General features: G+C 40.9%; 1 protein-coding gene across 1 annotated transcript; it reads left to right on the top strand.

Moving 5' to 3' along the window:
• The first annotated feature begins 574 nt into the window (after positions 1-574).
• Positions 575-14,097, top strand: glra2 (glycine receptor, alpha 2). The gene is made up of 9 exons (XM_021579357.3): positions 575-1,094; positions 1,735-1,862; positions 4,842-4,909; positions 6,367-6,590; positions 7,769-7,851; positions 7,957-8,100; positions 8,220-8,434; positions 9,552-9,701; positions 10,500-14,097. The coding sequence occupies exons 1-9, from the start codon at positions 1,027-1,029 to the stop codon at positions 10,779-10,781; spliced, it is 1,362 nt and encodes a 453-aa protein (XP_021435032.2). The 5' UTR covers positions 575-1,026; the 3' UTR covers positions 10,782-14,097.
• The last annotated feature ends 3,046 nt before the right edge of the window (positions 14,098-17,143 follow it).

Below are 17,143 nucleotides of genomic sequence, written 5' to 3'. Positions count from 1 at the left end.
TCTTTTCTAGGTAGTTAATTGCCGTGTGTGTGTCTCCATTGGAAAACATGAATCATTTGGGTCACACTTTATTCAGATAGTCCCATATAGGTGATCTACAGATGGTTATACTATTAACAAACTATCTGTAGATAAGCAACTGCTTACTAACGTTAGCCAGCTAGCTACAATTCGTAACATATAGTACTTTTTGCACATATTAATACATACCACATGAAACATAATATATCAAACTAAATGGAGTGTCTCAGATTTACTTACAGAATAATATGAAGTGCTCTGAGACCAGGTTGCAGGCAGCCAGCCAGCCAGTGTCAGGTGATGAAACATTCTAGAAAACTATTGTCTGACAACAAGATGTTCTGGCACACAACATCTGTGTGCAGTCCCTCCTGACCTGAGCACTTCCATATCCATATCTTTTTATGGACAGCTTTTAGGGGAATTTTACTCGAAACACAGGAATTTGGATCATTAACAACACTAATTTGAATTTATTTTTTTAAATGTTGTATTCCTCATTTATATGAAAATCAACTCGCGCCCTCCAGTTCTGAATGGTGCGCTTGCGCGCAAAGGTAACGGGAGCTATCCAAGTGCTGAATCTGAAGAGGCGTCCACTTGTCTCCATTCCAGCAGTGGACAGTCTTCAACGCAAGGAAAGATTATGCTTCAACACTGCTATATGTTTTTGAGAACATACATCTGTTTTCAGTGAGTTTTTGAATGAAAGCGAGAACGCCTCATTGACGACTTGGCGATTTGTGTCACCTCACGACGTTTTTTTTTACAGGTTCTTTTTTGGCGGCAATGACTCAGAATTTATGATTCTGGGAACCAGTGTTTCATCAAACTAAACTATGATCCTACGAACTGGAATGCCACCTGCGTATTCTCTGTGTGCCACGAGAACACCCAACTGCGCTTTGGTCAGAAATAAAGCGACACTGCTGCTTGGATTGTGTGTTTGACCAGCATTCACATATGGAAGAAATAAAGAAGTGAAGAAATAAAAAATCAAGAGGAATGAATTGCCCCTTTATCAAAGTCTTGACTGCTTTATTTGCATGTTTAATGGAGACCAACAACAGCAGGTAGGTGAATGGCTACGTTATTGGCTATTTAACAAAAACAAATAAAACTATTCCAAATCGAATTAGATACTTCCTTGGATGTATGTATATGTAGTCTATTCAACTGTAATGTTAATCGTTTGAAAAGGCAAAGTGCGTTGCCATTAAAACTAAGTTTAGGAAATGTAATATGAACCTACCTAAAATGAACACATTATTTCCTCATGGACCTTAAAGTTCCAATGTTACTAATGGAAGGTAAAAATCATACAGCTTTAATGTTCAGTCATTGGACTGAAAATATAGCTTAGCATGTGTAGCCAAGCTAATCACTGCCTCTAACTCTGTGGGCGTTGTCAAAACGTTGTGAAATTATAGTAGCCTATGCCGGAGTGACTTATTTCAGAATGTGCATAGCCAATAGGTATACAATGAGGAGAGTCACGATGCCAATTCTCCATTACAGTGACAAGAGGCTTATTGCACACCTTGTCTGCCAATGTGTTCCACACTATTGTAATTCTCCATAATCATAGAATTTGAATCGCATTTGTGTTTATCTCAATACCTATTCAGGCCAGGATCATCTTTGGTTGTGTTTAAATATAAATGTTTTCACCACACTTTGGACTAAGTAGGTGTTTTTATTTGTTTCTCACAGGGTGGTGGATGCCAAGGAGCATGAGTCCAGATCAGGATCTACTGCTAACTTGTCTCCCTCAGACTTTCTGGACTCATTGATGGGTAGAACATCGGGTTATGATGCACGAATAAGACCGAACTTCAAAGGTTGGTTTTTATTTGGCTTTCCTATGACTTGTTTAGTGTGGATTACAAAACATTTGCATAAAATGCATCTGGAATTATCAGTGTTTCCACCTATATGGCTATATTTAACTTTCTAGTATTGACATCCCTTACATAAAATGATGTAGGTGTAAACATTCTCAAGCTGAACACACCCTCAACAGTCAATAGGACATATTTTGAACAATGTATACATTCTCAACTTAAAAACCCATCAATTGTAAATAAGGCCCATTATGAACATTAATTATGTATTTGTCTATTGATGAAACCCACCCCTTAAATATTTAAAGAAGAATGGCTATCAATCACACTTGTAGACAGTGACATCCTCATCCCTGTAGGACTTATGGGATTGAGCTATCGAACATGAAGGGCTCACACCAGAACCAAGCAGTAGGCTAGATATAGTTTTGTATCTCAGTCCACCATCACAACACCCAATAACTATAGCTATTTTCTCAATTGTCATTTATAGTGTGCAACAGCTATATTTACCATGAGTATTCAACACTAGAAAAACAATAATGAGCTTAAAGTTATAGATGTGGGCCCCAAACCAACGGTGGTGCAACAGTGACAGCCACAGATGAGGGATTGGTTCCCTCTGGCTAGACTGTGGGCTGTTGAGTTCCTCTATTGTTGTGTTGTGGTGAGGGGGAGAGACACAGCATCTGTCACTGTGATGGAGCTGAGTAAGGAGAGGGAAGGGAACTCATTGGTGGGGCTCAGGGAGCAGGTTGGCATTTATTGTCATGAATCTTGCCCTGGAGGCAGCTCTGCAGAGTGGTCACTAGCTAGCACAGCCACAAAGTCATACAATTAATTTAAACCTAACCTTAACCACACTGCTAAGCCTAATGCCTAACCTTACATTTTTGTTTTCATTATTTTTACAATATAGCCAATTTGGACTTTGCAGCTGGCTCAGATGGTGGAAATTGCTCAGTTCTTCCTCCAGTGCAAGATTCATGACAACAAACATCAACGGCAGGCAGGGGCACACCCCAGACAGGGAGGCAGGCAGGCTGGGACAGGAGGGCTGGGAGACTAGTGGTGGAACAATGCTGAAGAGAAGGCCACTGTGAGGAGAATAGCACAGGAAACCCAGTCTGAGATTGGTCAGCAAGACTCAGCCTCAACACAGAAACATTGGCCCAGATCTATCCACTCTGTCTGGGAGAATGGAAAACAAGTGTAGACAAGACCTCAGAAATCGACTTAAGATCAGGGGAAGACTTGTCTGTTCTGAAAAGCAGAAACAATTTTAATCAGTATATGGATATGGGAGAATGTTGGAGTAGAGGTGAAAAAAAAGTCTGGAGTGAAAAACATGATCTTACCTTGTCTGGTAAATTGATGAAGGACAGAGTCTCTGGCAGATAGATAATTCCAGTCTAATGAGGTGTAATACCACACCAACACATGCACACGCACGCACACACACACACTTACAGTACATTTGCACATCCATGTACAGTATACAGGGATATACATAGATGATGCTAGTTTATCACTTACAAACCATACTGTGTCACAACTATTCCCCACAGTGCTGCTGGAGCCTGACCTACATTTCCTTGCCGAGGTTGTTGTGTAGAGTTATTCCGTAAAAATGTTGTTACTGACATTAAATGTAGTTGCCCGACTACAAACAGAGGCAAATATTAATACCACCACGTCACATTGAATATTGATGAATACACAGGGGAAGGGCACTGTGCTCACATCTTAACACAGAGACCAAGATTTGGCGCTGCTTTAAAGGGTCTTTGCTGTCTGAGGCTGCTTGGAGAACTCATGTCAGTGAAGGCTGCTTGGAGAACTCATGTCAGTGAAGGCTGCTTGGAGAACTCATGTCAGTGAAGGCTGCTTGGAGAACTCATGTCAGTGAAGGCTGCTTGGAGAACTCATGTCAGTGAAGGCTGTTTGGAGAACTCATGTCAGTGAAGGCTGCTTGGAGAACTCATGTCAGTGAAGGCTGCTTGGAGAACTCATGTCAGTGAAGGCTGCTTGGAGAACTCATGTCAGTGAAGGCTGCTTGGAGAACTCATGTCAGTGAAGGCTGTTTGGAGAACTCATGTCAGTGAAGGCTGCTTGGAGAACTCATGTCAGTGAAGGGCGTTAAGATGACACAGGGTTTACTATTTCCTACAATTTTTTTCCCCCTGTTAATGTATTTACCAGGTATTCTGCCACCAGTCCTCAAAGATATTAGCATAATGCTTCTGACACTAAATGAACTGTTCTGTTTGCATGTGCCACTGTTTAATGCCAGTGTGTGTATGTGTGTGTCAACGTGTCTCTCGAATTGTCTTTCAGCATGTGTTTTTGTCTGTCCTTTAACCCCATCCAGTAAAACATTCGTTGTCATCCTTATTTAGTCAATGATTAGCCCCACTTACCAGGCACCATACTTTTGAAGTAAGTCAGTATTTCTGAACGATACCACTGTTTGTTGAATAATGATCCCGCCATTTGTTTTACCTGGTCTTATTACTGTACCTGCTTTTGAAGACAAACACTTGGTGATGAGATTAGTCAACGACTATCTGTGGCTTTACTCCACGCATGGCGTGCTTAGGAGAACAACATGCCTTTCTTATGTTGACAGAAATACATACAGCCCATATTTTGGTGATAGATACATTTATTACACTCAAGTTACGTCCAACAGATATTGCACCACTATCTTCCTCAACCTCCCTCACCTCTATTTGCTAAAGCACCCCGTGCAGATGGCACATGATAATTAAGGGCTAAAAAAACATATTGACTTTTTCTTGTCACCTCATTCTCACTCCTTTTCACAGGTCCCCCTGTAAACATTACATGCAATATTTTTATCAACAGCTTTGGGCTCGGTCACAGAGACCAGCATGGTAAGTGTCCCGAACGTCTTCTTGCCTTACCTCTTCCCTGTCAAACATGTCAATGTGCTATCTGTCCTCCAACCTGCAGGTCCCCCAGTTAATGTTACCTGCAACATATTTATCAACAGCTTTGGTTCTATAGCAGAAACTACAATGGTGAGTTGGAGTGTTGTGCTTGGTCATGTTGTCTACAGCCTGGCTATTTTTCTCCTCTGGGGTTTAAGATTTAAATCATCCAATCCAAATAATTTCTTTGCTGTTCATGAGCTAATTTTCCTTTTAGTTTATGGATGTTTTCAACGTTTACTTCTTCATGTGCGATGATTCACTTTGTCCCATCCCCTTAGTCTATTGGCAGCTCCAGGGGGCAAGTATAGCACACTATACTCAAGGCAATATTGGATTGCTATTCCCATGACACTCCCTTGTGCATGTGTTAAGTTAGTTCTGTTTTAATCATTTACACAGTGAATGCAAGCACATAATTCACTTTAATTGCAGCCAATAGCTGTAGGTGTGAGATTTCAGCAGATTGATCAGGTGTAATATCTCAAGACATCCAACTGCCCAAGGGGTAAACAATAGCAAACCTAGAATACGCATTGAGATCCCATTCAATAGTTATATCGCAATGACAGTATTTGCCAGCTGAGCTGGGGTTCAAACATTTGCCCACAATTGTTCAATAACTTGTCACACATAAGCATACACATCTGGGACTGCCAATAGACTGTTGACCGCAAATACACTACTGCCTACCAAATAGGTCTGTTCTGAAAGGGAGAGAAAAGGCATCTCATCTGATACGGTCTGTTCATCTGCAAACGAGCTTCTTAAAGCCTGCATGAGTCAATACTAAATGCATCTTCAAACTTCAATGTACTTTCTGCGTCTACTTCCTGGGTCACCCAAACATCATCTATCTCCTATTATGGCACTTCAGCAATAACAGAGGAAACTGATCATATGGAGCAAGTAACTAAGTTAGACTGATGGCTGCAATTTTTTGATGGCTCTTTTCAACAAATTTGTATCTACTCTTAAAATGTCATTTGGATTTTAGATGATGGTATTGCGCTGTGATTTACAAACATACAAATATGCATTGAAATCCATGTATTGCATCCATTCATTCATGCTATTATTTATCATATTACAATTCTATGTGAAACAAATAATTGAGCAATTTCTCCAGTTAAGGTTGTGGTCGTCCCACAGCGTCTGTATTCTATTACCATTGATATTAATATTAGTATCATTGGTGCAATATTAGGTGCCAAATGTAATGCTGCATGTCACTACGATGGAACCAAAAACCTGAGGCAGGCATTTGGCCAACATATTAAGAGGATAATGTTGTTTTGTATTAGTAACACTATCATTCTAAATATGTAAAAGTCCACAGCAAAATAATGTTTTCATGAGTAAGTGACCAGTCATTGACCAGTCATGAGTAAGTGACCAGTCATGAGTAAGTGACCAGTCATGAGTAAGTGACCAGACACAACATATTCTAGTCATCAAAAGTAGAATACTGTATATTTAATGGGGACAAAAGTAGTTAATCTGTCAAAATAAAACCGTTCTAAAGCTGATTTCACTATTTACTCAAGGATTACAGAGTGAACATCTTCCTGCGACAGAAGTGGAGAGACCCTCGGCTGGCGTACAGCAAATACCCAGACTCCTCTCTGGACCTGGATCCATCCATGTTGGATTCTATCTGGAAACCTGACCTGTTCTTCGCCAATGAGAAAGGTGCCAACTTCCATGATGTCACCACAGACAACAAGCTCCTGAGGGTCTTCAAAGATGGTACCGTCCTGTACAGTATCAGGTCAGATGTGGAGCATGCATTGAATGGTGGACTCAACTCTATTGATTGGGGAAATAAGTGAAATAGGCTGGAGAGATGTAGAACAAGGTCACGCAGAACATTTCCTATTGGAAACATCCAAACAAAGAAAATATTAAAATCCAGTGAAATTTCAGCAGACAGTCAGAGATTCCCTTCAACGTTAGTCTACTTCCAAGCCCTTAACACACATGTAATTACTTTTGTAAGAAACATCAAAGACTACCTCTCTGGTTTCATGGGATTCATCTCAATAAAGCATTCCTTTACCTGGAGGAATTGGCTGCAATATGGTCTCCACTAAGAGTCTCCATAGAAACACAAACTACTTGAGTAGCCAAAGGCTACAGGGAATTTTTCTCCAAAGATGTTTAGAATACGTTCAGGGACGGAGTATGGAAGAAAAAAAAAGCCGCTCATGTAGGCTATTCATTTCCACTGGGCATTTGCTTCATCCCTAGCGTTGCCCACTCGTAGTAGATGAGACATGGGTAACCTTCATACAATAGCCTCCTCCTACAAAAATCACTACTACACTTACATTACATAAAATTTCATTTCATTTCAATATCACTTCAGTCACACAACTCAGCCTCAGATTTAAACCTCAAGGGAACGGAATAATGCAGCTCAATTTTGTCCATTTGGAGAGCTGATTCAGGCGGGGGAGCCCAGGTGTGGAGGGAGGCAGGGGGTTCTGAGAGAACAGATGAAAGGTGGTTAGCCACTCGCTCCATTCATGAGAGAAGAGATGAGAGAGAGAGCAGACTGCAGACGACAATACATCTCAGACGCAATAACTGTCCAGTAATGAAAGTGTGATAAGAACCTGCTGAAGGGAATCCCACATGCTGTGTGGGAGGAGGAGGCTCTCAGAGGGGAAGGAGAAAGAGCATTGACTGCAGGAGAGGAGTATATGTTTATTACATACTGTACACAGTAGGCATGCATTGTAGGGAGCTTGTATTTAAATCTTGAAACAGTAAAAATGAGGTTCCATATAAGATTTTTACTTTTACATTACATGCATCTATTGAGTGAGGTATAGAACACGATAATGTAATAAGCCAGTATCTACATCATTTACATAATTTATTTGTACATTCACAAAGAATGCCTGCACAGTTGACTCCTTACCTTTACATGTCTCTTCTTCAAAGGTTGACTCTCATTCTATCTTGTCCAATGGATCTGAAGAACTTTCCCATGGACATGCAGATCTGTACCATGCAACTGGAGAGCTGTAAGTGACTGCTCCTTACATTCCATATGGTAAAGCACATGCAACATGGTTTGTAAAAATGCAATAACCTCTAAAACATCTTTGCTGTATTCATTCATTCCTCAGTTGGCTACACCATGAATGACTTGATCTTTGAGTGGGAGAGCAAGGACAAAAATCCGGTGCAGGTGGCCGCAGGGCTGACCCTCCCCCAGTTTATCATGAGAGATGAGAAGGAGCTGGGATACTGTACCAAAAGCTACAACACCGGTCAGAGAACCACACACACACACACTGTACGCACACACATTCACAGACATTTTCCGCACACACCACACCTCTCATCACACCATCCCTGATCTGAGGTGTCAGTGTGTTTTGTTCTCCAGGTAAATTTACCTGCATTGAGGTGAAGTTCCACTTGGAGAGACAGATGGGTTACTACCTGATCCAGATGTACATCCCCAGCCTCCTCATTGTCATCCTCTCCTGGGTCTCCTTCTGGATCAACATGGATGCCGCGCCCGCCAGGGTAGCGCTGGGCATCACCACCGTGCTCACCATGACAACCCAGAGCTCCGGCTCCAGAGCCTCCCTTCCTAAGGTAATATTGTTAAACCAAGCAGGGTGAGTGGACAATCTGATGGAGGAGAGAGGGATACTGGGCCATGTTCAGATCAATCAATATTCCATTTCCTACTCATTTTCGAAGTCGTACATAATCAGATACTGCTCATGAAATGTAAATATGCCTAAGGTTGAAGTCTCCATGCTTCCCTGAATTTTGAGTATTGGGTTCTGAGTCAAGTGGCCTAGGGCAATAGATAAGCAATCAATATATTTATATCAAGCGAATATCAATGCATTTGTGAAGTCTTTAATTTTTTAAATCAATAAGTTGCAAAACAGAGAAGACCTTTAAACATTACATTATCACAATATATTGAAGAAATGTATTTAACTTGTTAGAATAGTGATTTAGGTGGTGATATAACATTACTAAATTAAACAGTAGTGTATACACAGCGACAGTACACTGTCAAACACTAAATTGCTATTCACACTTACGCTAGCAAGAGGCCTCCAGTGTGAGTCATCTCTTGAAGATCAATAATTTCCCTACACATTGGACCACACATGACCACAGAGGGCTCGACCACGGAGGGCTCGGCCACGTCAAAGAGGCCCGCATGAAAGAAACGCTGATAAATATTAAGATAGGACTTTGAGAGGCCCAACTCACAGCAACAAAAGCTCAATATGCCTAAAGAGTACTCAACAACGTTGAGTTGTTTTCTCTCCATGCAAATGACCTGTCATTTTGAGAGACAGACGAGGTCATTGTAGGATGAATAAGAGGTCATCCTTCAGATTCTAGCCTCCATCTCACATTCGGCTGGGAGATGAAGGCTTCAGCCTAACTGCTACTGTTTCCTTTATGTTACCTTGGTAATTGAAGCAGCAATTATTTCCTTCCAGTGCTATCGCTGAAATCACTCATATCAATTTCAGCTTTGAAAGTTTAAAGCACTTGTTAGCAAATACCACCCCTCTAATTATGGTGATTTAGAATTTACATCAACTCTGATTAACATAACAAAGCACAATGAGGGAAGATAATAATCCCATTGAAATGTTAATTGACCGATGCATCATGACGCCAGGACATACAAGGATTATGCAGTCCCAGTAAACTATTGTTTGTTTGTTTCTTGTCACAGGTGTCCTATGTGAAGGCCATTGATATCTGGATGGCCGTGTGTCTCCTGTTTGTATTCGCTGCCCTACTGGAATATGCTGGGGTTAACTTTGTTTCCAGGCAACAGAAGGACTTACTTCGCTTGAGGCGAAGACAGAGGCGGACTCACAAGGTAAACAGTCTAGTCTTGAGGAGCATCCCACTGGACACATGCTGCTTAAATCAACGTTGTTTCTACTCCATTTCAATGAAATTACGTTGAACCAACGTGGAATAGACATTCAATTGACGTCTGTGCCCAGTGGGATTGCCGTTAGAACAGTCACTGCAAAGCCCAGACTCATTAACCATTTTTAAAGATTGGGAGTTCCACTCCAGTATTTTTTAATTGCTATTGAAGAGATGGGGAGAGACAGGCAAGATTGAGAAAATGTGTGTTGAAAATGCAATATGGACCAGGATTCGAGCAATCCCTCGCTTACACAGGCTTACATGCGCCAAAGGCAGGCGGTGCCAGTAACTGCTACACCAAATCCCAGGGCCTCATGGCTGATCATATGAATGGTGTCTTTCAAAAGGAAGTGTGACATGATGAAACTGGGCTGAATGAACATTTAGGGCAGTCAGAGACTTGTTGACTGAAGTGTGTCAGGTTATCTAAGGTTATCTAAGTGTGTTAGCTTGTTGTTGCTGCTGCAGCAGAGGGAGGGAGGTAGGGAGGGTGTATCTGGGAGACATTCAGCTGTGTCCCCAGTGTTAATGAAGCAGCTGTAGATGTCGCCTGGAGGCATCCTCAGGTAAAGGGTACAACACCTGAGTCACGGGCCAAGAAAAGGACGCAAGAACATGGCTACTGGCCATACACCACAATGTCATAGTGTGTGTGCACATGGGAGTGTGTCTGAAACTCTTTCTCTCCATTGAACAGAAGCAAACTCACCATGGTTCTGCCTTTGTTTTGTTTCACCAGGATGATGACATGAGGGATGGCCGCTTCAATTTCTCTGGTTACGGCATGACTCAGTGTCTGAAGGATGGGTCGGCTGTTAAAAACGCTGTCTCAAACCCCGGCCCAGCACCACCAACTCCTAAAGAGAAAGAGGTAATAAGAAAAAGGTTTGTGGACAGGGCCAAGAGGATTGACACTGTGTCCCGAGCAGCCTTCCCTATGGCCTTCCTCCTCTTCAACATCTTCTACTGGATAACATACAAGGTCATCAGGCATGAGGACATTGGCATGCAGTCAGGGTAGTCGCTCTGCCCGGCAGGTTTTACCTATGGAACCCTCATCTTTCTCTCACTCTAATTTTACTGAATGAGAAATGATTGGACAGCAGTGAGACTACTTTATGTTGTGGGACTGTACATGGAGGAGAGGCACAGTGATGCTGGGGGTGGTGGTGGTGTTCTTTCAGGGATAATTGATAGGTGTTCAAGCAAAATCGAATAGACTAATGTTTTAGATGAACAAGTGGTGAGGCACAGATATATTCCTATGTGTTAATGCATCCTGGAGATTCTACTGGGTTTTTACTCAAGGCACAGAGCAATGATGTAAAAAGGTGGACCACATTTTATGAGACAATACTGCCTTTGCATTTGTGCAACCTTGCAATGGAGCAACATTCCATGCATTTGTATGTGCAGTAGTCTGGGCTTTAGGGTTAGACTTTTGTGTGGTTTTCATATGAAGGTTGATTTAGAGCAGTTTTATACAATTGTACTGCAGTTCCTCACTGTTTCTACAAGCAGCAGTTCTATACGAGCACAATGTATACACACACACACGTTTTACTATCCTTGTGGGGACCAAACAATTGATTCCCATTCAAAATCCTATTTTCTCTAACCCCTAAACCTAAACCAAACTCTGACCTTAACCTTAACCCCAAGACTAAGACTAAAAAAGTATTTTTCCTTGTTGGGACCGGCAAAATGTCCCCACTTGATTGAATTTTCCTTGTTTTACTGTCCTTGTGAGGAGTTCTGGTCCCCTCAAGTATAGTAAAACCAAACACACATCTATAAGGCCTACATGTGTGAAGAGATTAAATCCAGATTGACAGTTAGAAACTGCATTTTTATAAGCTACCCAAAGCCTTAGATATCATGAATTTGGAGATAAATGGTAGGCTTCCCTATCTTTCACAAAGCAATGTCTCTTTTCGCTCAGCTGTCTGTCAGATATGAATGCACTTATTTATTTAAAACTCAGTAACATTTTGCCTAAAGGTGGTTTGTATTTTCCACTCCCCTTCAACGTACAGTTGAAGTCAGAAGTTTACATACACTTAGGTTGGAGTCATTAAAACTCGTTTTTCAACCACTCCACAAATTTTTTGTTAACAAATGATAGTTTTGGCAAGTCGGGTATCTACTTTGTGCATGACAAGTAATTTTTCCAACAATTGTTTACAGACAAATTATTTCACTTATAAATCACTGTATCACAATCCCAGTGGGTCAGAAGTTCACATACACTAAGTTGACTGTACCTTTAAACAGCTTGGAAAATTCCAGAAAATTATTTAGAAGCTTCTGATAGGCTAATTGACATCATTTGAGGTGTACCTGTGGATGTATTTCAAGGCCTACCATCAAACTCAGTGCCTCTTTGCTTGACATCTTGGTAAAATCCAAAGAAATCAGCCAAGACCTCAGAAAACAAATTATAGAGCTCCACAAGTCTGGCTCATCCTTGGGAGAAATTTCCAAATGCCTGAAGGTACCACGGTCATCTGTACAAACAATAGTATGCAAGTATAAACGCCATGGGACCACGCAGCCGTCATACCACTCAGGAAGGAGATGCATTCTGTCTCCTAGAGATGAACGTTCTTTGGTGCGAAAAGTGCTAATTAATTTCAGAACAACAGCAAAGGACCTTGTGAAGATGCTGGAGGAAACAGGTACAAAAGTATCTACATCCACAGTAAAACAAGTCCTACGACCTGAAAGGTCGCTCAGCAAGGAAGAAGCCACTGCTCCAAAACCACCATAAAAAAGCCAGACTACGGTTTTCAACTGCGGACAAAGATCGTACTTTTTGGAGAAATGTCCTCTGGTCTGATGAAACAAAAATACAACTGTTTGGCCATAATAACCATAATTTTGTTAGGATGAAAAAGGGGGATGTTTGCAAGGCAAAGAACACCATCCCAACTGTGAAGCACGGGGGTGGCAGCATCATGTTGTGGGGGTGCTTTGCTGCAGAAGGGATGGTGCACTACACAAAATAGATGGCATCATGAGGCAGGAAAATTATGTGCATATATTGAAGCAACATCTCAAGACATCAGTCAGGAAGTTAAAGCTTGGTCACAAATGGGTCTTCCAAATGGACAATGACCCCAAGCATACTTCCAAAGTTGTGGAAAATGGCGTAAGGACAAAAGGTTCAACGTATTGGAGTGGCCATCACAAAGCCCTGCCCTCAATCCTATAGAACATTTGTGGGCAGAACTGAAAAAGTGTGTGCGAGCAAGGAGGTCTACAAACCTGACTCAGATACACCAGCTCTGTCAGGAGGAATGGGCCAAAATTCACCCAACTTATTGCGGGAAGCTTGGTGAAGGCTACCCAAAACGTTTGACCCAAGTTAAACAATTTAAAGGCAATGCTACCAAATACTAATTGAGTGTATGTAAACTTCTGACCCACTGGGAATGTGATGAAAGAAAATAAGCTGAAATAAATCACTCTACTATTCTGACATTTCCCATTCTTAAAATAAAGTGGTGATTCTAACTGACCTAAGACATTGCATTTTTACTAGGATTAAATGTCAATAATTGTGAAAAACTGAGTTTAAATGTACTTGGTTAAGGTGTATGTAAACTTCCGACATCAACTCTATATTAAGTCATCATCATTACATACATGTTATCTAATCTATTTCATTATTCAACGTATCATCGCTATTTTCAAACTCCATCTTTTGCATTTCATTTTCTTCTTGTTCTATTCTTAAATATGCCACACGGGGTACATGACAAACTTCTGACCCACAGACAATATCCCACTACTCAATATTCCCTTTTTGCCAATTAATTTGTTTGTATCACAGATAAATATTTAGAGTTGGGGTGTACGTTTTGTAGATTTAATTGTAATGAAACGTTTATTGTAATGAAGGCAGATGATATGGTTTTTAAAAACTGAGATTTCTATTCTACTTCTTAAGATTCCTCTGAGGACTGCTGAATGCATTCCCTCTTTGGGCAGTACGTATTACAGTTAACATTGTATACTATACAGCATTGCCACTATGAAGGATATCCTCGTAACACAATGGTATAGAGCAGCTGTTGGTCCTTGCACTCCTGACATACTACAAGGAAAGTATTTTCTTGAATGCTCAGTGTTTCCCCTATTTGCATTTAGCAGCGGCGCAATGTAGATGTATAGATCTCATCCCCGCGCACCGCAGGAAGACCCCCCCCCCCCCCTACTCTGCCAACGCTGCTGAAAGAAGTCCTAGGGGAAACTAATGCTGTTTCTGAAAAACGTTGTTTAAGAAACTGTACATCAATAAAGTTGAGTGTGCACCACATATGCCCTCTCCCTCACCATGGTAGTGTGTTGTCCCATCATCAAACAGACTGTCAGAACATCACATGATGTGTACCGTATGGAACTAGCTGATCACATTTTAGAAGAAGAAGTATGATGCAGACTACAGAGTTCAATATTTCTAGTGGGATGGCAACAGGGAATCATTACCCATAAATAATGATTAGAGACCCACCAAGAAAAATCTAGTAAAACAGACATCTCTATGGTGACTTGGGACAAAGTTAGAGGAGAAAAAACAACAACTGTCCTTTCTTCTTACCTGGCCAATGACTCAGGGTGACTGCTGAAGCCTGGCTGGGCTCTCTTTATGTCCAGGTCGCGCCGTGTGACACAGAACTGGGGCGACAGCGGGCTTCCGCTAATGTAGGATAATGGACCTCACGGTGTGTTGGCGAGACATCACAGCAGGTAGCGTTTACCTGTGTGGACACCACCTGAATAGAAAATGCCAGAGTGGCTTCACTGCCACGGCAAAAACATTCTATTAGACATACACCTGGGGCTAAGTGGTAGCACCTCCTAAACGGTCTTCACTCAGTGCAATTGTCTCTGAAGTTGTTTAATGTGAAAACCATGGAAATCACTGCTGCCCAGAGAGAATCATGTTATGCTCCCTGACACCAAATGACCATGTGAATCATCTTAATTAGACAGAAAAGATAACATTGCTCTAATGTATATTGGACTTACCTTTCCCACTAGTCAATTCACTGGACCTTATTACCATGCTGGAAATGAATGCGAGAGATCAACATTGAGCCACATCCAACACAAAGTGTGCTATTGGAGATGATAGAATCAATCAAAGCAAAATAATGCATACAACTGTGGTTGAGTGTTTCACATCAGGATTCTAAACTGATTCATAATGTTAATAGTCTACAAATAATACCTCCCATTTACTGTAGGTGACACTTTACGGCACTGTTCATTATTGGTCTAAAAGGCAAGGATGCAGTCTTATTGAAATAGCCAGTCAGTGACAGCTTAGAAAATAATACAATTATTTTCAGAATAAAGAGTAAAAATAGATAGCATCTTAATTGTCTCAGAGAGAAAATACGACTTCCAATCGTTCATTAGGCTTCTAGACGGTCTGGGAGGGAGAAAAAAAAGAAATTACAGGGTTTCCATAGCAACTGCACAGAAATGGAAAGGCCAGTGTGTGGGGAAAGTGTGGATTGATTGAGTTTGAAAACTGGTGGATCATTTTGTCACAGAATATATATTTAGTCTTTCTCCTCTTTAAAAGGCTGGGAGAAGAATATTTTGACAAATGAAAACTGTTTTATGTTATTCCAGTGATTAAACCAGCCTTATAGATGACCACAACAAAGCTATTATCATTGTCATCCAACTTAAACCAATGTTAACCCATTATCCTGTCTGGAACAGCAAAACAGCCCCCCCAAGTCTATACAAACTAATTAACAAAACCACTTAATGTCAATTCAATTCCCACCTTTAGAGGTTGGACACAGAGTTAAAACCCAGTGCAACTACTGTAGATGGGGACGCTGCTGATATTACAGAGTACTGATCTCAGTTCCTTTGTCATGGCTCAATATAGCTAGTCTATAATCAATGAGACTGAACTGTCTGTGCATGCTTCGATTCCCCTCCAGGCCTTCCAAGACTGGTTTCCCTGCTCTTAGGAATTTTTCAAAGCACAACGATTATATCATTCTAAATCCCTACTCCAAAGTGCATATATAAATATCCCTTTTTAATCACAGAGTTGTACTGCTCAGAGAAATGGTTTCTAACGAGAACTGATAAACACTGTTTATGCTCCTAATGGGACATGTACAATTAGAGGAATTAGACTGAGAAACCCTACACTTTGAGTCAGGCATGTCCCATCAGTCAGAAGAAGTAGTCAAATCAGAAAATAATATAAATGTGTTAGGATGTGATAAGGAAAGAACGCAGGGGAGTCGCTAAATTGAACAAATACCATAATACATGATTGATATTTGATAAAGTCACGCAATTGGGATTGTTTTACGTCTGAGGTCTACTTTAAAAGTGTATGTGATGGTTCCATTCAACACATTACTGGGAAGTGCTTTTAAGAGTAAGTATTTTTTTAGACCATCTGCATAAGAAATGTTGTATTTAGAAAACTGCAAGTGTGCCACTTGGAATTGTAGTCAATAAACACAGGGTGAGAGAGTACTTCTACAACTACTAGTCAAGGCGAAGTCGAAATACATCTTCAATGTAGAGACACTTGGTATAGTTGTGCCTACTTCTCTATTGTAATCAATAAGCCTATGTATTTCCACATAGATTTGACAGAGTCACGGGCATTTATTGGGATGACTCATGTACTGGAGGGTAGTCACTAGCTGGCACAAAAACAGTCATACAATCTGATTTGAAACCTAACCCTAACCACACTGCTGACCTTATGCTTAACCATAAATTAAAGGGATACTTTGTGATTTTGGCAATGAGGCTCTTAAACTTCCAGTCATTGTGCTAAAGCTAGTTAGCATTGGTTCGTGAAACTACTTCTAACTTCCTTCATACTGGACAAAGTCATAAAAATGGTATCCAGAAGTTCATCTAACTCTGGGGAATTAGATAAAGTGCCTATTTCCAAAATCCCGAAGTATCCTTTAAAGACCAAAAAGCTACTTTTTGTACTTATTTAGCCAATTTTGACTTTGCAACTGGCCCATCTAGTGTAAATCCCTCAGATCTGCCTCTAGGACAAGATTCATCCCAATAAACATCAACCTGCGACATAGTCCTGCAGTGAGAGGAACCTTAGTCAATAGCTATACTAACCAAGCCAGGAGCAGAGCGATCAAGGTTGACCTGTCACTCAGAATCAACATAACAATGACTTCTCTCCACCAACAACACTCATCATTGTTGGTGTTAACATTACCAGAACGATGCCTCTGGAAACAGTCAATCAAGTATCTGGGGCTTGTTTGTCCCTTAATAGATTATTCAATTGTGATTCATGTTCAGCAACATAAGAATTCCAAAAAACTGTACAAGATGGAAACTAGGCTACATGTTGTC

Source organism: Oncorhynchus mykiss, chromosome 22 (assembly GCF_057628025.1).
Source record: "Oncorhynchus mykiss isolate SJ-2025 chromosome 22, ASM5762802v1, whole genome shotgun sequence".
In the NCBI taxonomy this organism is placed as follows: Eukaryota; Metazoa; Chordata; class Actinopteri; order Salmoniformes; family Salmonidae; genus Oncorhynchus; species Oncorhynchus mykiss.
The sequence above is the reverse complement of the archived record's forward strand: the minus strand, read 5'-3'. Positions and strand labels throughout refer to the sequence as shown.

What these genes read in the sequence shown, in the direction of transcription:
- glra2 (XM_021579357.3), top strand. Translation starts at nt 1,027, where the DNA reads ATGAATTGCCCCTTTATCAAAGTCTTGACTGCTTTATTTGCATGTTTA. An exon ending in ATGGAGACCAACAACAGCAG is followed by an intron (nt 1,095 to 1,734) that starts GTAGGTGAATGG and finishes TGTTTCTCACAG; the next exon opens with GGTGGTGGATGCCAAGGAGC. An exon ending in AATAAGACCGAACTTCAAAG is followed by an intron (nt 1,863 to 4,841) that starts GTTGGTTTTTAT and finishes TCCAACCTGCAG; the next exon opens with GTCCCCCAGTTAATGTTACC.